The sequence below is a fragment of the Bos grunniens genome, chromosome 21 (genome assembly GCF_055505025.1).
Source record: "Bos grunniens cultivar Pamir isolate PY7600 chromosome 21, Bosgru_T2T1.0, whole genome shotgun sequence".
Lineage (NCBI taxonomy): Eukaryota > Metazoa > Chordata > Mammalia > Artiodactyla > Bovidae > Bos > Bos grunniens.
Window position 1 is genome coordinate 6,219,476 of NC_141185.1, and position 25,772 is coordinate 6,245,247.

The window sequence follows — 25,772 nt, forward strand, 5'->3', positions numbered from 1 at the left end:
CTTTCCCTAGACTCGGAAGTAATCTTTTGAGCTGTTGACACCTTTTTTAGGAAATAGCACGTGAAGCTGTATTGAATTCTGATTCTCCAGGATAAAATGGGGGATCAGACTTATTAATGAGCATTTACAGACACTAGAGCTTCCCTGGTGGTTTAGAGGGTAAAGAATCCACCTGCCAACGCAACAGATGCAGGTTCAATCCTTGGGTTGGGAAGATCCCCTGGAGAAAGAAATTGCACCCCACTCCAGTATCATTGCTTGGGAAATCCCATGGACAGAGGAACCTGGCGGGCTACAGTCTATGGGGCCACAGAGAGTCGGACACGACTAAAGTGACTGAGTTTACACGCACAGACCCTCTAAGATATGGGGGGCTGCCCTGAGGGACCGTATTCTTCCCCTGCTGGAGGTTGCTTTGTCAGGCAGATGTTGTCAAGGGCAGGGGCAGTGTCAGGTGTTAGGCACGGTGAGCCAAGCTGCAGGCCCAGAGGTGGCTGCAGGTCTGGCTGGCAGGGGCAGGTGCACAGATAAATGCCCTGCTGTGGAGTGGGAGAGGCTTTGGGGGGCATGGAGGGAAGGTGGGATGAGGGGAGGCCTCCAGAGAGGCCAGGGCTCAGGCTGAACAGGGGCTGAAGGCAGCTGCAAGCACGAGGCAGCGGGGACAGTGGCCAGGGTGGCAGGTCCAGAGGCCGTAAGGAGGCACAAGGCTCCTTGAAAACTGGCCTTGCTCCAGAATTTGGATCTTTTTTTCTGAAGGCAAAGGAGAGCACCACTGAAAGGTTGTAAACAAGAAGTCAACAATGTATATCCCCAGGGATGCAGGAGGGCTGGTGCAGGAATTTGAGACCAGTTGGGAGGGTTTTGCACATGATAAGCCAGGCACAAACAAGCAGGGGGGCGATTGGGCAGATGGAACCCAAAGGGCGACCTGGAAGGTGACATGCTGACCAGCTGAGGCCCAGAGAATTAAGTGGGGGTGTAAGTGCTGGGACTGCAGTGTTGCTTTCCCCGCCCCCGCCCCCAGTACAGGAGCGATGAGAGATGCAGGGTTTCCGTGTAGTCAGTGATTGGGGGGTTTAGAAACTCACAGTATAGCCTTCAGCATAAAGAAAGTGGATAGGATGCACCTAAGCTGTTCTGTTTTTCTTTTGCTTATCTGAAAGTTTGAATTTCTCTAGTTTTAGAGTAAAATATGTATATAATTTGGAAACAGGATTTTTCTTTTCCCTGATTCTTGATCCAGTAGAAGACTCACCTTGGGTTCTTAGTGGCCAAATAGGAGAAAAAGATGCTATTTCCAAGTCAGTTACAGGCTTCCCTGACGGCTCAGACGGTAAAGCCTCTGCCTACAATGCTGGAGACCCGGATTTGATCCCTGGGTCGGGAAGATCCCCTGGAAAAGGAAATGGCAACCTACTCCAGTATTCTTGCCTGGAAAATCCCATGGATGGAGTAGCATGGTGGGCTACAGGTGGGCTACAGTCCATGGGGTCGTAAAGAGTTGGACACGACTGAGTGACTTCACTTTCACAATTCTCCTGGGATCCTGCTTCATCCTTGGGGAGCGCTTGTCCTGTGTTGTGGGGTTGGGGGTGGATGGGCTCAAAGGCAGTAACTATGTAACGAATAATTGTATTTGGTTGAGACCAGCAAGGGATAATGTGTACATTTTCCGAAGGGTATGTCCCTCATTGCAGGTTTGGGGTCTTGCAGGAGGATGTCTGGTGTGACAGAATTAATGAAAATAACTCTGCTCAGTTTGATGAAGCAGGGCCGAATGTACCCCTTTAAGTAGCTTTGGGTGTTTCTTATCCTCTAATGGCCAAAAAACACAAAAGGCCCTTCTGAGCCAGAGCACTCAGACGCTGTCCTGTCCCCCTCCCTCCCGTGTGCAGATCACCACCGGCTACAACCTGGAAGATGACCGCTGCGAGTGTGTGGCCCTGCAGGACTTCCGGGCCGGAGAGCAGGTGGGTTCCGTCCGAGACCCTCAGCTCACACTGTGCGAGATTTGTGTTTAAGGCTTGTTTGAGGAGCATGTTCTAGGACCCAGAACCAGGATAAACACTTCGTGCTCTGCATGGGACCTTTGGGCCCGCCAGGGAGAAAGATTTGCACAGCTGCCCTACTGTGTGTAACACTGTCCACTGAAAACCAGCTCTGTGTTACGACAGTAGAACAGATTTCTTCCATTATATAAACTGCATTGCTTTCATACCTTTCTCTGTGGATTAGAACCTTCTTTATATGAAGGCTATGTATTTAAGTGGCAAAACCATAAGGGAAGCGGGACCCACAAGAGCTGTCTTCTTATACTTTCTCTTGAACCTGTTTTCAGTAATCATTGGGGTGGGGGTGGGCGGGGCTCAGCCTCTCAGTCCGCTTGCAGATATGCAGGTAAGAACACCTGTACTCTGTCAGCCGTGAGCAAGATCTGACACAGGCCACTGACATTCTCGCGGAGACAGAGTGAAAAGTGTCAGCCTAACCAAGTGTCTGGAGGAGAAGTTCATCACCCCTCTGCTACTTGCAGAATTGCCGCAGCCTCTAGAAATGGGTTTCCACCAGACACTCTGGTGGTCAGAGGAGGGGAGAACAAGATGAATTGTAACGTGCAGTTGTAAAGGGACAGTATCGGTGAGCCTGCCGGAAGGGGTTATGATAGAGACCAGGTCGGGGTCTGGCTCCTCTGTGTGCTGGGAGGCCTGGGGGGGCGCTCTCCTCCCCCGGCTGGCCGGCCCGGCGCACGGGGCCTTCAGAACAGGGTGTGGTTCCTTCAGGGCTGTCCATCCTTAGTGTAAAGTCCCGCTAAATGTATGAGAACTGACCCTTTGCCCTGCTTTGTACTGAGAATGGATGTTAAGTTTCTTTTATATCCCTTTATTTTTTCTTTACTGCATCTCAGATTTACATTTTTTATGGCACTCGGTCAAATGCAGAGTTTGTGATCCACAGTGGTTTTTTCTTTGACAATAATTCACACGACAGAGTGAAAATAAAGCTTGGAGTGAGTAAAAGTGACCGGCTCTACGCCATGAAGGCCGAGGTCCTGGCTCGCGCTGGCATCCCAACGTACGTAGACAGTCTGTCAGCTCTCTCCTATGGTCCTTGAAATACTTCCAGTTGCAGAGTGTTTAATTGGCGAGTTAACGCAACTCCTCCGCTGTAGTTTGTCTTAATCCCTTTATCCCTATTATACTGCGAATTTAAACCGGTAGATGTATGGTGATTTACCAGCGTTTTCAGATCAACATAATCGTGTCGTTGAAAGCATCCCACAGTCAGTTCCAGGGAATGTGGCCTGAAATCCTCCTTCAGTTAAATCGGTGCCTCCATGTCATTAATGCCTTTCACCTTGAAAAGGTTAATGACCTGGATCAATTTGTTTCATTTAATTCTTTGCCACCATTAGTTTCTGTAATGAAGTCACGATCCTCAGTGATTTCAAGAATTTTTGGTTAAATTTTTTAAGATTTTCTTGCATTTGAGGTGCAAAATGATAAAGAAGACAAGAATTATGATTTATTGGTTCTCCAGGGAATGGAGGAACCATTCTTAATGAAAATGGATTATCTAGACCTTTTTTTTATTGAACTTGTCAATATTTGATTAATGATTAAAATGTGAACTCAACATAAATTATCGTTACCCTCTTGTTAGGAACCGTGGGTGTGCTGGGTTCTCCAGCATGTCGTGTGCCCCGAGGTGAAGGCTGTCAGACCGGCGACCGACCGCTGGCAGTGGCGGTCCCCGCCATCCTCCCGGGCCAGCCCAGCCCTGCCGCATCTTGCCAGGACTGAACGCTGTGTATTTAGAATTGGGGGGAGAAGCACGGGGGCCTCTGGGTGGCCCGGCGCTCCCTGAGGGTCACCACACCGAGGGCAGGCTTAGAGATCTCCCTGAGGAGCGGGCGGGCAGGAGTGGGCTCCCGGGACTGATGCGGCCTCTTCTCTTGTCAGCTCCAGCGTCTTTGCCCTGCATTTCACGGAGCCGCCCATCTCCGCCCAGCTGCTAGCTTTTCTCCGAGTTTTCTGCATGACCGAAGGTAAATCATCTCAGGGAAAAAAAATGTTGACTTTTTTTTTTTTTTTTAATTCATGAAGTGTGAGGCAGAGGGATTCAGATTAAAGATAAAACTGCTTAAAATTAAAGCACTTTGGGGGAGGAGGTAAGATGGTAATATTGGAAAAAGAAGAAAATGATGTTTCATCCTGGAAGTTTTTTGTTAAATCCTTGATGTGTTGTCAGTATTCGCTTGTAATAAACAAATAATTCTCTACTGCCTTAGGAAGAAACATATAACATCTTGGACTATCTAACCGTATCAGATTCTACATTTGTAGACGGGAGTTTTTGATGTGTTTATTTACCTGGAATGACAGAGCCTCGGTGTCTGGACGAGTGAGGGGGCAGTTGTCACTGAAGCTGTGGGGTCGGCTGGGGCCTGTGTGGGCCAGAGGCCTTCATCTGTTAACCAGCTCTGTGGTTTGGATCCAAAATCGCCAGCAGGCCTTTTAATGCCAGGCATCCAGTTGGAGTACATAACACTGCAAACAGAACCTGTTTACATTGCAAAATATTCTCGTCAACAGCCTCTTACTTCAGGCACAAAAAGAGTTTCATATATATATATATATATATATAGTATTGAGCATTGATTTTATGTTTCTGTAAGATAAGCCACTTGGGGTTTCTGGTACTGAGATGTGACCTATTGCGGTCATGTTTCATTCTTCATTGGAAAATACACTCCTCCAAATCCCCTGGTCCTGAGGTTCCATTGTTAATTGTGTGTGAGTTTGCTCTTGTTGTAAAGCACCTTGGATCCTGTGCACAACAGATTGGGTGGGAAAGAGTGAGCAAGCGAGCAAGTGCCCCCTGATTGAACAGACAAGTGTGAGGCTGTCCGAGCATTGGAGCGAGGGCAGCTGGGCCGGAGCAGAAATGCCGGCCCCTGGAGGGAGCCTGCTGGGCTCTGCCACCCGGCTCCCTGTCTTCATGTCCGCAGCCAGAGAAGTGCTGCCCGGATCTGGCTGGTCATCGGGATGGAGGTGGGAGAATCTGAGTCCCAAAGCAGAGAGAGGTCACTTGGACCCCAACTGCAGAGCCCAGAGACATGCACGATGGTCCTCATTCCTTGTTCATAGCCACACTGCTCTGGACTCCCCGTCACTTGAGTGAGAGCTTGTGCTTCTGGGTGTGGTGGTGAGCCATCACTCCAGCTTAGTGGACACGAGTTTACGGTTAACTGTGGGCTTTTCTTGCGTATCAGGTAGGGTTACAGAGTTGAGTGTCACATGTCACAGTTCATGGTCTGAAGAAGCTTATAACTAAGAGCAATGATGACGATGACGACCCCTGGAGTCTGGGAGCCCCACTCTGTGCGGGGCTCTTGTAATAAACAAATAATTCTCTACTGCATTGGGAGAAAACTTACAGATAATCTTGGATTATCTAACCGTGTCAGAGTCTGCATTTACAAAGGACTATGGTGCAGGTTGTTCATTCTCAGCCACCTTGTGGGAGGGAGGCAGGGCTTCCCACTTGACTGACATAGAAACTCCTGTGCCATGAGGAGAGGAACTTGGTCACTCAGCTCACAGGCAGTGACCTGGACTTGAGAGCCTGTGCCCAGGCCCCCTGTGGCTCCTGCTGGTTTGCAGGAGTTGCGTCCATGGAAGAGGTCCTTGCGCTGCGGGGCCTTTGACACGGAGCCAGACTGGGGGCCACCAAACCACGCTCTCATGGTGGTTGGGGTGGGGGAGAAGGCGGGTGGTGAGGAGCCCTGTGAGTGCAGAGAATCCAGGATGGGTCTGTGAGTCAGGGAAGAGGGGAAAGAAGCCTGCTCCCGGAGGCTGTGTTCATTTCCCGAGTGTTGCGGAAAGGTGGATGGCCTTTCCTAGGTTTCATCTCCAGTGTGTGAAGTCGGGTCGGTTTCACTGAAAAGCAGCAGAGAGAAAGCTCTGCTTCAGCTCCTTGGCTTCCCACCATTCATTAAAGGGTGAAACTCGAGTAGCTTGAGGAAGAAAAAAGATAGGAACCTTAGTATTGGGGACTTCTAAAAAGATACCTCTTCCACCCAAGAAGTTTATATTCTTTATACAAAGAATAAAACTATAGGCTCAAAAATGTAAAAATCCTGAATTTTTTCATGATCTTTTGCTAACAAACGCAACTTAATAAATTTGTTTTTGAATATTAGATTAACTTCTATTAAAAAAAAACCCTGCTTTTGAATCGTTTTAGGTTCGTTGATTCTCTTTAGTTTCTCTGCAGTCACAGACAGTTTGTCACGTCAAGACAATTGATGCGTTCTTTGAATCATTCTCACTAATACTAATAAAAGTTTGGTTTGCTGGCAGCAGAAGTTCTTCCATTTGAATTGTAAATAGTGACAGCTGTGGGGCATTTTGCTCTGAAAGAGACACTGTCTCATAATTACATAAGAAGCACGGGTGTGCTTCTTGAGCGTGAATAGGATCGGCACGTTTTGGTCTTTTGAAGATAATGTGCCAGGAGATAAAGTGCTCAGAGCAGTTGCTGAATTCTTTCCTCTTCTTACATGTATTTGAAGGTAATTGAGATGTGCACTTGTGTTTATTTGTAATTCCTATTTAAACGCCTGACAAGTGAGGGGTATAGGCACATTTTTTTCATTAAGATTTTTCTGGTCCATTTTCTTGTTTCACTTTGTGGTTTACTTGTTACAAGATGAGACAGACAGCTTTGTCAGGTCAGCCACTGGAACTGGTACCATCAGATTTCAATCTGGAAGGGTCACTGGGCCCTTGTGCTGCTGTTTGTCTTCCCTGATTGCATTGCTCACCTGGATGTCTCTTCTACCCAGTAGGTGTGACTGGGCTCACGGTTTGTGGGAAGGGTGTTCTCAGAATAAGGGGTGTGTCTCTCCAGATGGTCTTTAAGAAGCATCTTCTGAAACCATCTAAAGGCTCTCAGGACCCCTCTTAAAAGCAATGAGACGTGGAGTGCTGGCCAAGCAAGGCTTGATCTGGATGCCGATCAAGGAGACCTCCCCGCTTTTTCCTTCCCTGAGACAGGGCAAGCTCTGACCCTGCTCTGACTGACCGGGGAGAAGGGAGCACTTCGCCGCGGGCGAGGACGCTGCTGGGAGGCTGTTTGGTGAGGTGGCCGCTGGTTAGTATGAAAGGAGTGCTGTTTCCCTAACAGACACTGTTTGCTTCCTGTAGAGGAACTGAAAGAACACTTGCTGGGAGACAGTGCCATTGACAGAATCTTCACCTTGGGGAACTCTGAGTACCCTGTCAGCTGGGACAACGAGGTCAGACTGTGGACGTTTCTTGAAGACCGAGCCTCGCTTCTTCTGAAAACATATAAGACAACCATTGAGGTGATTCAGTTGATCAAGCAAGGATTTGTGCTTTGTCATGTTTTAAAAGATTTTTCATGAGAGATTCTTTTTTATTAAAAGTTTATTTATTTCAATTGGAGGCGATTTACTTTATAATATTATAGTGGTTTTTGCCATACATTGACATGAATCAGCCATGGGTGTATATGTGTCCCCCATCCTGAATATCCCTCCACCTCCCTCCCTATCTCATCCCTCAGAGTCATCCCAGTGCACCAGCCCTGAGCACCCTGTCTCATGCATTGAACCTGGACTGGCAATCTATTTCACGTATGATAATATACATATTTCAATGCTATTCTCTCAAATCATCCCACCCTCGCCTTCTCCCATGGAGTCCAAAAGTCTATTCTTTACATTTGTGTCTCTTTTGCTATCTTGTATATAGGGTCATTGTTACCATCTTTCTAAATTCCATATATATGTGCTAATATACTGTATTGGTGTTTTTATTTCTGACTTACTTTACTCTCTGTAATAGGCTCCAGTTTCATCCACCTCATTAGAACTGATTCAAATGCATTATTTTTAATGGCTGAGAAACATTCCATTGTGTTTATGTACCACAGCTTTCTCATCCATTCGTCTATTGATGGACATCTAGGTTGCTTCCATGTCCTGGCTATTGTCAACAGTGCTGTGATGAACACTGGGGTACACGTGTCTCTTTCAGTTCTGGTTTCCTCGGTGTGTATGCCCAGCAGTGGGATTGCTGGGTTGTATGGCAGTTCTATTTCCAGTTTTTTAAGGAATCTCCACACTGTTCTCCATAGTAGCTGTACTAACTTGCATTCCCACCAACAGTGTAAGAGGGTTCCCTTTTCTTTGCATCCTCTCCAGCATTTATTGTTTGTAGACTTTTTGATAGTGGCCATTCTGACCAGCATGAAATGGTACCTCATTGTGGTTTTGATTTGCATTTCTCTGATAATGAGTGATGTTGAGCATCTTTTCTCATGAGAGATTCTTAAATGTAAATTACTGTAATTCTTTAGCAAAATCATTGCGTATTTGACATTTTTCATTCAACTTATTTGGAGAAGGAAATGGCAACCCACTCCAGGATTCTTGCCTGGGAAATCCCATGGGCAGAGGAGCCTGGTGGGCTACAGCCCACCAGGTTGTAGAAGAGCTGGGCACGACAGCAACTAAACAACAAGAGCCAAATTTAACTTACTAATGTTTTTCTACTTAACACGTTTACCCTCACCAAAAGAGCCACAAGGCATTATTGATTAGAAGATAAATTTTAAAATTCTTTAATGCTTTTTTATAATTTGTAATTCATATGATACAAGCAAATGTAAGTTTTTATTTGTGCTTTCAAAGTTTCCTCCTGGGTCACTTGACTTCAAATACCCATCATTCATCCAACATCCAAGCACTGTGTGATTTAGGCTCCTCTTTTTTGTTTGACCATCATTTATTTAGATATAATTTACATACAGTGAAATTCATACTTCTGAAGTGTATGCTTGGGTGTAAGTATACAGTCATGCAGCCACCCCCACAATCGAGTTCCCAAACCTTCTCCCCTCCCCACCCCCCAGTTTCCCGTGTGCCCTCGTCCCCGGCAATAACTGACGTGCCTTCCGCTGCTATAGTTTCCCAGTTCAGCGACTTGTGATAGTTGATTTTGCTGTTTCCATTTCCAGGAAGATAAGTCCTTCTTGAAAAACCACGACCTTTCCGCCCGTGCCACCATGGCCATCAAGTTGCGCCTAGGTGAGAAGGAGATACTGGAGAGAGCTGTCAAGAGCGCGGCCGCGAACCGGGAGTTCTACCGGCGGCAGATGGAGGAGCGCGCGCCGCTGCCCAAGTACGAGGAGGGCGGCGCCGGGCTGCTGGAGGGCGTGGCGGACTCGCAGCTGCCGCTGGTGCTGAGGAACCTGGAGGGGGGGGCGGGCGCGCAGGAGGCCTTGACCCTCAGCGAGGCCGTCCGCAGGGCCCAGGCCGCAGAGCACGGGCTCGTCAACGGCGAAAGCTCTATCCCCAACGGGACCAGGTCAGAGAAGGAAACTTTAACTCAAGAGGAAAGTAAAAGAGCGGCTGGAGACGCCAAAGAACCTTCTTCCGACAGCGCCGAGGACGTTGCAAAGTAGCCCCGGGTTCGGCCGAGGTTATGAACAGGCCCGTTTACATCGCTGTGTTTCCCTGTTCACGGTTTTCTTTCTGCTGAGAGAAAAATATGTTTTTGCTGCTTTATATAAAAATGATTTTTTTAAGTTATTTAAAAAATCTAGCTTCCCTTTCTGATTATGATTGCCATCTTGCTTCTAGGCCAAACCAACCAGTTGCCCAAGCAGAACACAGAGGGGAGAGGCGCCTCGGAAGGTTCTGCAGGCCCTCTGCTGGCAGACACCTTTTCTTCCTGGGAAAGGATGCCGCTCCCGGTCCGCTGTGCTGCTGTGGGCCTGGCCTCAGCAGCCAGGGGCAGGCCCGCCCCGCCTCCTGCCTGACGGGGGCGCTCGGGGGTGCCCAGCGGAAAACGGGCTTGAGGTTAGGGAACCTGGGAGCCTGGGCAAAAGAAATGAAATCCTTTCATTTTTTTTTTTTCCTAAAAAAATAATGCCCCAGTACCAAAAGAAAAGGAAAGGTGGCAACCTTATTTTTAATAGTTTTAAGTGTTGATGATAATCCTAATGATATAAACACGCAGAGACACACACACACACACACACACATATCTAGTGATTTCTAAAGATTTGTTTACTTTGTGTTTTGTTTTACTGTGCTAAGAACTTGTCCTTCCTCCTGGAATCAAAGTAGGACATGCGTATCCTGCCCCTGAATTTCCGCGTTGGCTCTGATTGTGAAGCGGTGCGTTCGCCCTCCACCCTGGCTCGGAGCGCCCGTGAGGGCCCCGCGCTGTGTTCAGGCGAGGCCGCTCCGGCTTCTCTGGTTGTCGCAACAAGCTAGAGATTTTCAAAGCTACACTTTTGAGTAAAAAGCCTTATTAAAAGGAAAACGTGATTAATATTTTTGTCTATTCCTTTTCTTTGGAGCGTGACAGGCCTCTTGAGTCGAAAGTGAAAGTGTTAGTTGCTCAGTCGTGTCCTGCTCTTTGTGGCCCCAGGGACTGTAGCCGGCCAGGCTCCTCTGTCCATGGGAGTTCCCAGGCAAGAATACTGGAGTGGGTAGCCATTCCCTTCTCCAGGGGATCTTCTGGGCCCAGGGATTCAACCCAGGTCTCCTGCATTGCAGGCGGATTCTTTACCTTCTGAGCCACCAGGGGAGCTTTTATGTAAACCCTGCTGCTCGCCAACGGGCAGGTTGTGAACCTGACCTGTGCTGCGTGGGTTTGCTTCCCCTGGAGACTCAAGATGGGTGAGAAGCCTGTGTTCAGCACCCTCCCCTACCCGCAGTGGGAGCTCGGGTTCCGGCAGCACCAGGAACACTGGAAGGGGGTTCTTAGTGTCGGGGGAGGTAGAGGCTTGGGGTGGTGACTGGGGGTGGGGTGGGGTCCCTCCGCAGAAAGCCACCAGCCTTCAAATTGCTCACTGCCAGTCATCCTCAACTTCATGTTGATATTTTCACGTCTCCGAAGCCCTATTAAGTACATCACTTATTTTTAAAAATGCCAAGTGAACTCTTCACCCGACCGTCTCAGTATCATCACTGCACACAGATGTCTCCAGGACGTTCTCAGGGTTTCTCCTTGGAGAAGACACAGCTCTGTCAACCACTTGCTTCATTCTCTACTGAGGACACCCTGCCTCCCCAAGCTTGGCGCATCAAGTGTACCCGCCGCGTTGGATACTCAGGGCAGGTTTCGTCTTTCCATGAGGTCGGCACCCGTTAACGTCCTGCGTTGTTCATGCGATCACGGTTTCAACTTCCTCCTAAGAGGCTGCCTGTGACACCAACTCTCCCATCAGCCCTTTACCGAACTCCTTTACCAAAGTATGAGTCTGGGAGACATACGTGGCTAACTTCCAAAAGGCAAAAGCATAGTGGTATTCAGGGAGTTTCCTGTCTGGAACAGAAGCCCCAGAGACAGGAATGCTTATGACTGATTGTAGATGAGTTTCTCATTGGATAACAGCTTTCAAGTCTAATGTGAAGTGTATCCTCTGAAAGGTGCATGTCCGGTACAGACAGACTAGCTTCATGAGATGGGATGGTGTCAAAATACTCCCTGGAGAAGATTCCAGTTGAGGTGGAGCTGGACTGGAGTAGGGACGCGCCCTGGTCCTTAGGCACCAATGGAGGGTGTGTGGGGGAATCCCATGCTCTGAGCTCAGTCCCTTAATTTACTTGGGAGGTGAGAGAATGGCACTACATTACCAGCAGTCCCTGCTTAAAAATTGGGAGACTGCTCTGTCCACTAATTCCACCAGGGTCTGCTTGTTAAGGATATTGGACCAGAAAGCAGGTTAGGCTCCAGTGGAGGAGACTCTGTAACAAAAATGGTGCTCATAGAACGCTTTCGATGTCGGAAGACGGTGTGTGAACAACGTGATTTCCTAGGTCGAGGAGAATCGCCCTGGCAGGACCCCGGCGGGGTCAGCAAGACCACAGTGCATGTAACCAGCCCCCTGTGCCCGAGAGGTAGGCAGCGCTCCCACACAGACACTTGGATTCACAACTGAAGGAAAAGTGATTAAATTGGCACTGAAGAGCCCTCACTGCCATCTGTCATGGAAATAGACCTTTCTCTCAAATCATTTTAAAGTTTACTTTCTTCTTAGTGCTTTTGGATAAGAGGCTGCTCAGGCTAGTCATTGGAAAAACGCCAGCTTCTGCTTCTGTTTCGTTAGCTCTGTGCGTTATTTGTGTAAACAGCAATTAAATTTCACCAGCCCTAGAAAAATCACCCCGTTTTTCCACGCAAGCTGGCAATCGATGGGTGATTTCCCCCAATAGTTTCTAGAATAGGCTCACTCAAAGCTGTGTTTAATTTTTCTGAGAGATGGGGTAAGACATTAAAAATATAATATTCCCAGGTTCCCAACATACAGGGTTGTACTAAGTCAAACTTCCACTTAAAAAGGAGGGAATTTGTTTTCTGTAAATCCTCACTTACCTATATTTTTGGTGGTTAATGCATACATGTTGGAGTGAAAGAATTAAAAAAAAAAAAAAAACCCAGAGAAAGTACCTGCAACTTGGGTTCAGAACTAAAATAGCAGTGTCTGTAAAGAAAATCAGGAATCATGGTTACTGGGGGTTGGTTTAGGGGGTGAGTTTCAGAAAACCCAGACCGTGAAGCGTTGGCTGTAACCATGGCTACAGTGAGAGGCTCTTTCTGTGATATATTGTGCCACGTTCCCATTATTATCGATCTGGCAAAATGAACGTGTTTGTTAACAGGCTATAGCCAATCACCTGACCAAAGAATTGGGCTCACTTTTAAGTTTCAGGTAAGTGTAGAGTAGAATCCAGCCACCTCATTAAGGGTCACCCTACGGTTTCATCAGTGGCACCTCGGTGTAGTGTAAACCTAGAATCATGTGTGTAAGTGGAATTTGAGGAACTCGGGTTGCATTCAGATGCTCTGTCGAATCTGTTATTTAAATGAAGCTGCAGGGCTGGTCCTGGGTGTGAGGAGCCTCCCTGGAAGGAGGGATGGGACTCGGCACAACCCTGGCCAGTGGCCGGGGAGGCAGATCCCCACCGAGGGAGGCTGCTGTGCCTGTGGACCCGGACAGACCGCTGGCCATCGGAAGGGGTGCCTGACATGAGGAGCGTGTTCTAAGTGCCGGGGGCTGGTTTTATTCATCACAGTACAGGTGGTCCGTGCTGCCTGAGAGTGCAAGTTCTGGGGCCCACAGTCCCAGGCTGCTCTCCCGGGCCCTGCAGACAGTCCCTGGGCATTTCTGTACTTGTCTTTAGGGTATCTTGTGCCTCCTACCTCCCGAGGGGACAGGGAAGACCGGATGAGGTAATGGGGATAAAAGCTTCTGGCACAGTGTTGGCTGCGTGCTAAGCATTCAGTGGATGTGAGTTATTACTATTTTGTCAGTCTGAGCCGCTCCCGGGAGGCAGGAAATGTTCGTGGGACTAGAGGTGGGGGGGCTCAGGGGGTGGGGGGAGCACACGGGTCCCTGCTCTGCGGGCAGGCTGCTCGCATCTGTCCAACTGAGACAGGAACTTCAGACCCGGGCGGAGCAGCGGTCGTGTTCCTGGTGCGACACCAGGTTCTGTGTAACTCAGATTCCTAAGAAGCCTGGGCTGCCCCCAAGGTGGCAGGGCAGCCATTTGAACAAATAACCATCAGCCCGGGCAGAGCTCGCTGAGCTTCAAGAGAAGGGGGTGCTCTGTGCACTTGGGAACTCGGGGAAAAGAAGCGCTGGAGGATGTGGGACAGGCACATTCAGGGCTTCCCCTGGGGGCAGGGCAGTGCCTGGAGAACCCTACAGGAGGCTCCTGAACTGGGCTGGGGCTCAGGGACCCCCAGGAGAGCACCTGCAGAGTTTCACCCCCCTTGCAGCAAATGAACTTCAGATGGAAAAATGGAGTGGTGGCCAGCTGGTTTAAACACAAATGCCACCATCAGTATTTCCTGTAGAAACACAGTAAAACTGCAGAGAAACCCGTGTTCATAGCCTCAGTCTGACTGTGGGGTTGGGAAAGTTAACCCAGATGCTCACACTCATTTCAGTGCCAACTCTCAGGCTTATTTACAGTCTCCTAGTGCCCTCTTACGACTCAGCTGTACCTGTGTGTGAGTCCATACACACACACACACACACACACACATATATATATGTATATGTATATACATATACACACGCATTTGGGCTTCCGAGGCAATGGCACCCCACTCCAGTACTCTTGCATAGAGAATCCCATGGACGGAGGAGCCTGGTGGGCTGCAGTGCATGGGGTCTCGAAGAGTTGGACACGACTGAGCGACTTCACTTTCACTTTTCACTTTCATGCACTGGAGAAGGAAATGGCAACCCACTCCAGTGTTCTTGCTGGGAGAATCCCAGGGACTGGGGAGCCTGGTGGGCTGCCGTCTATGGGGTCGCACAGAGTCGGACACGACTGAAGCGACTTAGCAGCAGCAGCAGCAGCAGGTGGCGCTAGTGGTAAGAAAGTGAAAGTGAAAGTCGCTCAGTCGTGTCTGACTCTTTGCGACCCTATGGACTATACAGTCTATGAAATTCTCTAGGCCAGAATACTGGAGTGGGTGGGTAGCCTATCCCTTCTCTAGGGGATTTTCCCGACCCAGGAATTGAACCGGGGTCTCCTGCATTGCAGGCGGATTCTTTACCAACTGAGCTATGAGGGAAGCCCAGTAGTAAAGAACCCGCCTGCCAATGTAGGAGGCATCAGAGACGCAAGTTCCATCCCTGGCTCAGAAAGATCTCCTGGAGGAGGAAATGGCCATGCACTCCAGTATCCTTGCCTGGAGAATCTCATGAACACAGGAGCCTGGCGGGCTACAGTCCATGGGGTCGCAAAGAGTCAAGACACGACTGAGCGACTAAGCACAGCACAGATCCTCACGTCAGACCCCCAGCTCAGAAAGCCAGTGCTGTCATAGACCCTGTGCCATCATAGTTAGGCGTGTCTGCCCCTAACTGCCAGCAGCTTGAACAAAGGTGGTGTTTCACAGAAAAGCATTTCCAGTGTGCATTTTGGCGGACTCAGGTGCCAAGGGTTCTGAGGTGGACAGCAGCCTGGTTGGGTGTGTTCCTGCCACTTGTTGAGAGGCCGGGGGAACCGTTAACTCGTGGGTCAGCAACACTGACGAAAGCTCCCGAGTGTTTCAGGCGGCGGGCCTCGCTCTCCCCTGTAAGATACCTGGGTGGAGTCCTCAGAGTGCCAGGACAGCCTGACCTTCCCACTTGTCCTTGTGGGGGCAGAGTGGCTGTCTCCTCCAGATACTCAGCCCTGCGACGTGAGTGGGGGGCGCTCCAGCCAGGCTGAGCAGGGCCCCATGGGACCCAGCGGTTTTCCAGGGCTGTCTTCTTGGAGCTCGGACAGCCTTCAAGATGCGGGTTCTTCTCCACGGGGACCCAGGCAGCCCCGGCCTGCTGCTCCCCCCACTGCACCGGGTGGCCAGGGCTGGGACAGGGAGGAAGCCCTGTTTTCCAGGTGACAAAACGCAGGTCCAGGCGCCACCAATGGCCACAGGGTCTCATCCTATTTTCTCTTCCTTAATAAGCTTTGATTCAGTGACACCCGTAGCTCAGTTGGTAAAGAATCCGCCTGCAAGGCAGGAGACCCCGGTTCAATCCCTGGGTTGGGAAGATTCCCCTGGAGAAGGGAATGGCAACCCACTCCAGTATTCTGACCTAGAGAATTCCATGGACTATAGCCCATGGGGTCGCAGAGAGTCAGACATGACTGAGTGATTTTCACTCAGTGACACCCATAGATTTGCCCACAGTTGTTTGAGTATCTGATCGGGGCTGGGGGGACAAAGAGTGCAGGCCCCGGGTCCCTTGTCCACAAGGAGCCCCAGGAGGAGCAGGCCCAGCGCCTGCCTGTGTCTGGAGGGTGCAGGGGGCCTTCCAGGGGAAGTCACCCCCAAACCAGGTCTTCAGGTACATACCCATTGGTGTTTTTTTTTTCCTATTCCTAACATAAACGAGACTGGCCAGGGCTTTTAATGCCACAATCTACAAAATGGTAGATTACCTTAGTTCTCTCTTAGCCTAATTTTTATTCCTTCTCTCTCCTCCACCCCAAAGGTTCATTTCTATTACCAAGTAGTAGAGAGTTTAAGTCTGATTTCTTTTCACAACTTACATGCTTTGAACGCATGCCTCAGGGAACTAGAATCTTCTTCATGTTTATTAGATACTACATTTCCAGGTTTTCTAACATTGTGGGAATGATAAGAGGGGACCCCAGCATCATAGCTTTGGGGCAACTTGATTAATAACAGTTTTGAAATCCCTGTTTCCTTTGCTGAAACAAACAACAGAACCTGTTACGAGACTGGTGTGTGTGAGTGTGAATGCAGGGCATTAGCCCCGTTTCCTCAAACTAGTCTGCAAACACCCATCCCCGCATGATAGCATCTAAAAGACCACTGCTCGCTGCTTACAGTAGCCAAGACATGAACACAACCTAACTGTCCATCAGCAGAGGGGGGATGGACAAAGAAGATGGGGTACGTATACACAGCGAAGTATCCCTCAGCCAATGAAGAATGAATAACGCCATCTGCAGCAACACGGATGGCCCGAGAGATGTCATACCTAGTGAAGTAAGTCAGACAGAGAAGTATCAGATGATATCCCTCATATGTGGAATCAAAAGAAATGATACGAATGAATTTATGAAACAGAAACAGACTCATGGACTTAGAGAATGAACTTGAACTTATCTTTACCAGGAGGGAAAGCGTGGAGAAGGATAGTTACAGAGTTTGGGATGGACATGTACTCACTGGTATAATTAAAATGGATAACCAACAAGGACCTACCGTGTAGTACGGGAACTCTGTCTCAATGTGACAGCCTGGATGGGGGGGGAGTTTGGGGAAGAATGGACACGTGCATGTATGGCTGAGTCTCGTTGCTGTCTACCTGAAACTATCACAATATTGTTAATCGGCTATACTCCAATTTAAAATAAAATGTTTAAAAAAATAGAAAAAAAATTAAAAACCACCTGTTCATCCCATGGAGTTTGACTAATCCACACCTACTTCATTCCATCTCAAACTGACAATTAACAAGGAAATGAGAGGCTCCAGCCTCAGTGACAGACCGCATCTGGGCACAGAATCTTGTCTCCTGTTTCCCCATCATTCCTGTGACAAGTTTTGCTGTTCACTGACCAAGCTGCCTTTGGCCAAAGTGGCTAGGCTCTTTGTCCAGGATATCTCAATCTGTTAGAAATTCAAATGAACAAATATACTCCCCTGGAACAAATATAAAATGACTCCTGTAGGTATCAAAAAATTCTTCAGGCTATCTCTTAAGGAAGCCAGACTTTCCAGCAGCAATTAAATTGCATAATTGGATACAGGAAAAATGTTATAATTGCTCACAGCAGCAATTTACTAGGATAGATGTTACTTATGACATGTGTCAAAAAGGTCAGAGTTTATATTTCCTTGGACATGAACCTAATCTTTGAAACTCTAAAAGTTTCACTTTTTGGTCATTAATTTTTTTTTACAAGCAGAGATTTTGACAATTAACCCAGTTAATAAAGGTCAAATTTCATTTTTTTCCCCAATTTCTGGAGCACTTATTTCTTTCTGAAAATGGGAAGATAGAGGATGATAAATAGTTATTAAATGAATACAGGGATGTAGTTCGGCTGTCAGGGTGCTGATTATAAAACAGCTGATCCTGGAAGAACAGAATCACTGTGTATCTGATGGGAGGGAAAGTAAGATTACAAGCCGGGGAAATAGAAAAATTAAGCCCAAATACTGTGCGCTGTTAGTAGGATAATATGAGTATAGGCGCTTGTTCACTCACCTCAGGATTCTAGTCATTCAAATTCTGCAGACTTCAGGCTTCAAGTTTCCAATCTGCCCATTTTAAAATAAGTAATTTCTGCAAACTTGCAACAAAGTTCAACGTGAGTTAACCAAAAGGTTCACCCTGAATCCCTGTAACGACCCACAGGCAGACGAGCAAACAGAGGCATCAGGCAGCTAGGTCACCGGCGACCAGAGGCCAAGGGTGAAGCTGAGCGATGGGCAGCCTGCATGCCCTTCCCCCGCACCACCGCCGCGGGCAGCACCCCAGAGCCCTGTCCACGAGGGATGGAATTCTATCATCTCTTCCCGGCACGGGAAACCACAGAGAAAGGACCTCAAGACTTCCTCCGCCCCAGAACAAAAGACAAACCAAGCCTCCCTTTCCACTCTCAACCCAACCCACGCCCTCCCCTCCAGCCCTGGGTCACCTCCCCGCGGCCTTTGTAGGTGGTCCTACCGGGGCCATCTCCCTTCCCCTGCTCCGCGTGCGCCCCCTGGTGGCAGTGCTAGCTAGGACAACCCGCCCACCGGGAAGCCGCCGGGGGAAACCGCGCTGAGCCCTTGCATTGCACCGCCCTGCGAGCAAGTAGCTTCCCAGACCCAGCCAAGAACTTAATTCTAGAGGTGGGCTTTTGCTGGTGTTGGGTGTCTGGGGCTTGCTGGTGCTGCCATTGTGTTGTGTAAATAAACGCTTCTCAGCACAGAGATGCTCAACATTAAAGGAACATTTAAGACCTACAATTACACCTATTTATCCAAAAAATACCGATGATAGGCATGGAGCCAGGACCCGGCCTTGTCCACGGGTCCCTGTGGCCCTGGATTTCCACCCCCGCCCCCCGCTATCCAGCTTCTGGACCCTTAAGCTGTGACTGAGGTCCTCCCTGCATGCCCACTGCTGCATTCCCGCCGCGAGATTTCACTTTGCAGTTGATCCCTGACACCCCATTTACAGCTCCGTGTGCCCACTGCTCCTTTCAGAGAGTAGGTGCCCAAAGAATGCCCTAGAAGAACAAAGTTCAAGCCATTTAGCTCAGCAAGAGGTGAGCTAAAACTGAAACTGTAAACAGCCAAAAAAATAAATAAATAAATAAAATAAATAAGAAACAGTCTTTTACGCTTTTACAAAATATAATTTGGAAAATGATTAGAATGGTGACTTGCACTAGAATGCTTTATTCCGAACAATTCCACAACATTCCGCCTGCAGGCAGAGGGGACAGATGGACGGATAGGAGCTCACAGGGTGACCACATACTTTCAGGAAGGAAAGGTCACTTTCTTGGAGAACTGTGGTCTGCAGGCAAAGACACAACTGGGTTTACAGAATTCCTGGGAGCAGCCTGTCCTCAGGGACACCTGCCGCTCGGAGGGTGCGGAAGGGAAACGCAGGAGCGCAGAGCAGCATCTGCCGATCCTGAAATATCCCTGCAGGCTGCGAACCTGTGTTAAATCTGAGCGCACCTGATGCTCTGGGCCCTTCGCGGGGCGGGGCCTGGTTAAAAAACACCGTGGTGTCTTAGCCACGGAACTGTAGGAAGGTGACTCTGGCCTGCGCTGGTTTCCTGTTGAACTTCTGGGCCGTAAGGGACCTGGTCCAGTCCTCTCCCACCTGCCCACTCCTCCTGCCCCTCTTCCCTCCCCGGCTCCAACCCCCTCTTTCCGCCCCATTTCTCCTCCTCCTTGTCCACAATAGCTTGTTTCAGACACTTTATTGGATCTATAGTCTGCCCAGTACCTATAGGGGAAGAGGGAAAGTGAAGGTCGCTTGCTGCTGCTGCTACTGCTGCTAAGTCACTTTGTCGTGTCCAACTCTTTGCGACCCCATGGACTATACAGTCCATGGCATTCTCCAGGCCAGAATACTGGAGTGGGTAGCCTTTCCCTTCTTCAGGGGATCTTCTCAACCCAGGGATTGAACCCGGGTATCCCACATTGCAGGCAGAGTCTTTGCCAGCTGAGCCACCAGGGAAGCCCAAGAACACTGGAGTAGGTAGCCTATCCCTTCTCCAGGAGATCTTCCCAACCCAGGGATCAAACCCAGGTCTCCCGCCTTTCAGGTGGATTCTTTACCAGCTGAGCCACCAGGGAAGCCCGCCTACAGGGGAGCAGACCCCTAAACGGGATGGAATCAGGGTTGGTCTGGGCACATCAGAGGGACGCAGGGGGCTCAGGGGAGGTGGCCTGGGAGCCTGGCCGCAGCAGACAGCAGTACCGTCCCAGTGGACAGGGAGGCAGCGGGTGCCCGGCTGTTCTGCGCTGGCGGGCCGGAGCCAGGGACGGGGCTGAGATAAAGGAGGCGTCCCTGAGGTGGCTGGAGGCTGGTTACAGAGCCGCCCACGACACCGACCACCCCCGACAACCTGGTAGGAGAAATGGGGATTTTCTCCTGCAGGGGGCGCTCTCTGAAGTGCAGACAGATCCCCATGGCGCTCTACACGGTGCTTGGGGGTTCAGGCTGGAGTAGGGAGCCGCCCGGGCATCTGCAGCATAAACCTCAGGGCAGGCAGAAGGTTCAGGAGGAAAGGCAGGTGGGTGGGAGCACCTGTGGGGGAGGGGTGAGCCCAGGCCCACAGCCTGGGGCCTGCAGATGCCATTAACCGAAACTGCCCTGGGGATGGGTCGCGGGTCTCCTGGGGGACAAATAAGCCCCCGCCCCACCTCGGCACAGCCCTTCCACCACGTGACCGGGTTACTTAACTGATCTCCAGTTTCTCCACCTGGACCACAGGTCAGCAGCTAAAGAACCCACTGGTAGAACACCAGCACCGACTCTCCACGCTCAGACGGTCCCCTCCCCACCCCTCTCCACGCATGCTCCAGAGGCACGGGACCCTGCCCTTGACTCTGCTCTCACTGTGAAATAAATCAACGTCTTCACGAAGCATGGTATTTCGGCTCAATTTCAGCAAATCTACCCGAATCTGAAGTGTTTGGGGAGCTACCTGTTTAAGTGAGTCCCTTTGGAATCCCTTCAAGCTCCACACTGAACTGACCTGTCTTCTATTTCCAGCAGAGCTCTCCACCTTCCCATGCCTGTTCCTCCTCCCATCCCCATTCCCCACTTTGAAGGATGGCACTCAGGGGTAGGTTGAAGACTCTAACTTGCCCTCAAAACCCAGTAGCAACACAAGATGGATAGATTTGATGGAACACATAATTGAAAAAAAATTTTTTATTGGATTACAGTTGAGATCAAACCAGTCAATCCTAAAGGAAATTAACCCTGAATATTCATTGGAAGGACTGATGCTGAAGCTGAAGCTCCAATACTTTGGTCACTTAATGACAAGAGCCCACTCATTGGAAAAGACCCTGATGCTGGGAAAGATTGAGGGCAGGGGGAGAAGGGGAAGACAAAGGATGAGATGGTTGGATGGCATCGCTGACTTAACGAACATGAGCTTGAGCAAACTCTGGGAGATGGTGAAGGACAGGAAAATCTGGCATGCTGCAGTCCATGGCTCACAAAGAGTCAGACACGACTCAGCGACTGAACACCACCACACAGCTGATTTACAATGCTGCGTTAGTCTCAGGCACACAGCAAAGGGAGTCAGTTATACATGTAAGTTATCACAGAACACTGAGTAGAGTTCCCTGTGCTGTACGGTAGGTCCTTGTTGGTTATCTATTTTGCATATAGTGGCTGCTGCTGCTGCTGCTAAGTTGCTTCAGTCATGTCCAACTCTGTGCGACCCCATAGACGGCTGCCCACCAGGCTCCCCCGTCCCTGGGATTCTCCAGGCAAGAACACTGGAGTAGGTTGCCATTTCCTTCTCCAATGCATGAAAGTGAAAAGTGAAAGTGAAGTCGCTCAGTCGTGTCCGACTCTTAGTGACCTCATGGACTGCAGCCCACCAGGCTTCTCCATCCATGGGGTTTACCAGGCAAGAGTACTGGAGTGGGGTGCCATTGTCTTTTCCGTATATAGTGGCATGTGTATGTTAATCCCAAACTCCTGATTTATCCCTCCCCCCAGTGTTTCTCCTTTGGTAACTATTAGTTTGCTTTTGATACTTGTAACTCTGTTTTGTAAGTAAGTTCGTTTGTATTATTTTTTAATTAGATCCCACGTGTGCGTGATGTCGTATGGTATTTGTCTCTGGCTGACTTCACTTGGGTTCATAATCTCTAGGTCCACCCAGGTTGCCGCAGATGGCATTGTTTCACTCACTTTTGCGGCTGAGCAATATTCTATTGCATATATAACACATCTTCTTTATCCACACCTCTGCTGATGGGGATTTAGGTTGATTCCATGTCTTGGCTATTGTAAATAGTGCTGGGGCGCCGGTATCTTTTCGAATGACGGTTTTCTCTGGGTACATGCCTAGAAGTGGGATTGTTAGGTCATATGGCAGCTCCATTTTTAGTTCCTCACTGCCTGTATGTAATTCATCTCTTCAGTGTCTGTTTTTATTCCTGTATTTCCTTTGCATAAATGCGTGTATTAGACTGCCTTCTTTCTCCCGTGAAGGGCAACGTGCTGTAGGAACTCTCTTGCACTTGGCGTTTTTCACTTCATTGCATGTCCTGGAAATCACTCAGGTCAGCTCACGATCTTGCTCCTCCACTGTGCGGAGGTAGCAGAGTTGATTCAACCCCTCTCTTATTTATAAACTTCTAAGCCGTTTCCAGTATTTTGCAGCAACAAACACTACAATGAACGATTCTGTGTGGATCTGTTTCACACATTGCAGCTGTCTTCAGGACGGATTCCTAGAAGGGTTGCTGCGCCGACAGGTACTCGCATACGTAGCTCTCTGGAGTATTGCCACATTTTCCTGCAAGGGAAGCACTAATTTGCATGAGTGCAAATGCAGAAGTGCCTGAGAGCACCTGTTACCCATAGTCTCACCAAGAATACATGGTTGAATTTTAATTTTTATTAGGGGGAAAATGGTGTATCGGTATTGCTTTAAATTGCATTTCTCCACAATGAATGAATTTGGACACTGTTTGCATGCTTGAGGACTTTATGTGTGTGAATTGCGCATTCATGCATTTCCCCCATTTTTCTCATTGCTCCCAGGAGTGGGGAATGGAACCAGGTGGCAGGGAGGGGGCTGGGGCGACTGGGGTCTGCAGTGCTTCCCAGGCTTTCACTTGTCCTTCACCTGGCCCCCAAAATCAAACAAACTGAGATGTGAGAGTAGACCCAAATGGAATAACCCCCACCAGCAATGAACCAAGCCACGCTGTGCATGAATAGTACACCTACCCTGTAGGGTATGGGGAAGGAACTAACCTAAGTAGCTTTGGAAATCAGTGTCTTGACTAGACGCTGTAAGGTCACAGGGGAAAGATCCAGTCAGGAAATGAGTCTCTTGAAGGGGAATGGGTCAGCAGGCAATCCTGAAACTCCTCTCTTCAGCCACGAGAACGGAACTAATAATCATTATATTGCAGATTCCAAGAGCTGGTTTTCTCACTGTTGGAGAAAGAAGTTACAAAGAAGGAGGAGAGGAAAGCTAAAATGATTCCTGTGATCTGAATGAATTCATGGTTTTTACTGTGTATGATGAGACAGGGAGACCGGGATCATGGATGTGTGTGCCTGTGCTTAGCACATGTAGAACACACGTGTTTCCCAGCTCTGTCCACTGAGCGGGCCTGGAAGCAAGTACGCCCCAGGAACAGTGAGCTCCCCTAGTGTCTAATCTTGGTTTCTAAGCACCATCCTCCAATAAAGATTCCTGGGAGAATCGGTCTCAGGACTGGAACAGGGAAAATACAAGATGAGCTTGGATTGGCCATCTTGTGGTGTCAGGACGTTAGGAAGTGATAAAAATGATGGGCCAGTTTATGCAATAAAAGAAATAATGGTAGTATTGGATCATAATACATAGATTACAACATCTGCCCATGAGTCCATACTGATACAATCAATTCAATAAATAAATGGAGAAAAGGGAAAGTTCTTCCTTACAGTCAAATTCCTATTTATTAGCATAAAAGAAAACAGAAAGTGATCATTTAGCAAACATCACACTATTAGTTGTTATGGACAAGATCTTCTAATGGATGCTAAGATTAATGGGTGAACGTTCGAGAAGAAACAAAATTTGCATGGCCTCAAAGTACCTTCCTCAAGACATGTATTAATTAGAAAGGAAAGATAAGAGCTTGACAGACAAGAGAGAGCCTGGCAGACAGCGCCTTAAACAAGTGACCAAGGTCAACATCACCAGTGAAGAGACACAGGCATCATGAACTCCTGACATGAGGCAGCGAGCAGGACACAGCATCACCTCTGTGGGATTTTTGCCAAAAATGGACAACCTCAATCCAATCCTGACGAAACAATCACACAGACCCAGATTGAGGGACCTTTTACAGAACAGCTTATCGATACTCTTCGGAAGTGCCAGGACCGTGAACAAGGGAAGTCGGAGGAACTGTTAACAGACTGGAGAGGACAAGGATCCAGGAAAACGAAGGGATGCGGGATCCTGGGTGGGACGCTGGAACCTGCTAACATCCGAGGAAGGGCTGTGTTCATTGCTTGCCTTTGCTCGCTACACTCCAGTCATGCAAGACGTGAGCCTGAGGCCAAGCTGCATGACAGATACGTGGAAACTTTGCACTGTTTTTATAGCTTTTCTGTGAGTCTAAATTCAATTCAAAAATACAGAGCAAGACCCTGTGTTCTGGCTGAGACTGCCTGGGCCTCACCCCGCCCTGTCACTTCCCGCAGGGCACCGGGGTCCCAGGCCTGCCCGCATGGACAGGGTCTCCACGAGAGAGTCCTAAGGACCGTGCCCAGGGGCGGCCCTGTGTTCTCGGCACTGCGAGGAAATCAAGCTGCCAGGCTGCATGAAAATTTTTTTTTAATTTCTTTTAAAAAAGTACAGCAAGAACCGCAGACAAATCTGTAGCAGCACATAAGGGTCCAAGTGGTGCTTTTTTGTTTTTGAAATGAAATGCTGAGAGACTGGTAGCCCACACAGAGGAAAAAGGACAGGGTTTTTCAGGCAATTGAAAAACTCAGCCAATAGCAACACATGCTGGTGCTCATCTCTAGGGGAGAGGGTCGCATGCACGGAACACTTACCTGTCTGGTGGGCTTCCAGGTGCTAGCCCACCGTTCCCAGCCAGCCAGGGAGGGCGGGTCATGGCGCCACCTCACCGATGCTTCCTCCAGGGCCCGGGCCCCCCTCCCCGTGGCCTGGAACCCCCTGGAAGGCCCTCCCTGCCACCGTCTGCCTGAAACCCCCCTCCTTTTCTGGTTGTCCTTGTCTGCCACCCACCTGTGCCATCCCCCATCCCGTGGAGCTGAGCCCTCGCCCGGCCGGGGGAGCAAGCCTGCCCCCCATCCCGTCATCAGGACGTGGGTGCTGCGCGGGACCTGGATTATGGCCTGCCTCTGAGGCCATCTGAGTCCCCCCACCCCAGGCACTGGCAGAGACGGAAGAGCTAATGGGAGGGATGCCGAGCGCAGCCCCAGGGCACTCCCTGCGTGTCAGTCACGTCCCGTCGAGGCTCCGGGGCCACCTGGCTTGATGACCTGGGAAGCTGAGGCCCAGCGAAGTTCGTGCATGTGTGTGCCTGCATGCGTGACCCTGCATATGTGAGTGTGAGTGTGTGTGTGTGAGTGTGCATGAGCACATGTGACTGGGACCTGGGCAGCCTGGCTGCAGCCCTCCCCCCACGACATGACGAGCTGTGATGACCGCCTTTGTCCAGACAAGGAGCTGGACCCAGAGAGGCCTGGGACGCCCCCCACCCCTCACCCACCCCACGGGCACAGCCAGGGGGAGGCTGACCAGGGCTGCCCGCTGAGCCCACTGCCCTGGCCTCAAAGCCTCTGGCAGCTTAGGAGGGGCCTTCGGACCTCAAGTGACCAAGAAGCCTCTTGCAATGCAGACAGAGACCCTTTGCCTGCAGGATGTTGCTCCAATGGCACCTCCACAAAATCGGGGAACCCTTCCTGCTGCCTCCCCGTGGCCTCCTTGTGCTCGTGCCACGTGTGCGCCA

The 25,772-nt window shown here is 49.6% G+C and overlaps 1 protein-coding gene across 14 annotated transcripts in view; it reads left to right on the top strand.

Annotated features, from left to right (window-relative positions):
- The window catches only part of SETD3 (SET domain containing 3, actin N3(tau)-histidine methyltransferase), a 78,482-nt gene extending 68,115 nt beyond the window's left edge, over positions 1-10,367 (top strand). For 13 of the 14 annotated variants that reach the window (XM_086365138.1, XM_086365144.1, XM_086365137.1 and 10 more), the window contains 5 exons: positions 1,896-1,970; positions 2,906-3,072; positions 3,960-4,045; positions 7,209-7,369; positions 9,046-10,367. In XM_086365138.1, the coding sequence (XP_086221264.1) occupies positions 1,896-1,970; positions 2,906-3,072; positions 3,960-4,045; positions 7,209-7,369; positions 9,046-9,492 (936 nt within the window). In that variant the 3' untranslated portion in view covers positions 9,493-10,367. The remainder of the gene's footprint in view (positions 1-1,895; positions 1,971-2,905; positions 3,073-3,959; positions 4,046-7,208; positions 7,370-9,045) is intronic. The other variant, XR_015150296.1, reaches the window with a different exon arrangement.
- Positions 10,368-25,772: the final 15,405 nt, after the last annotated feature.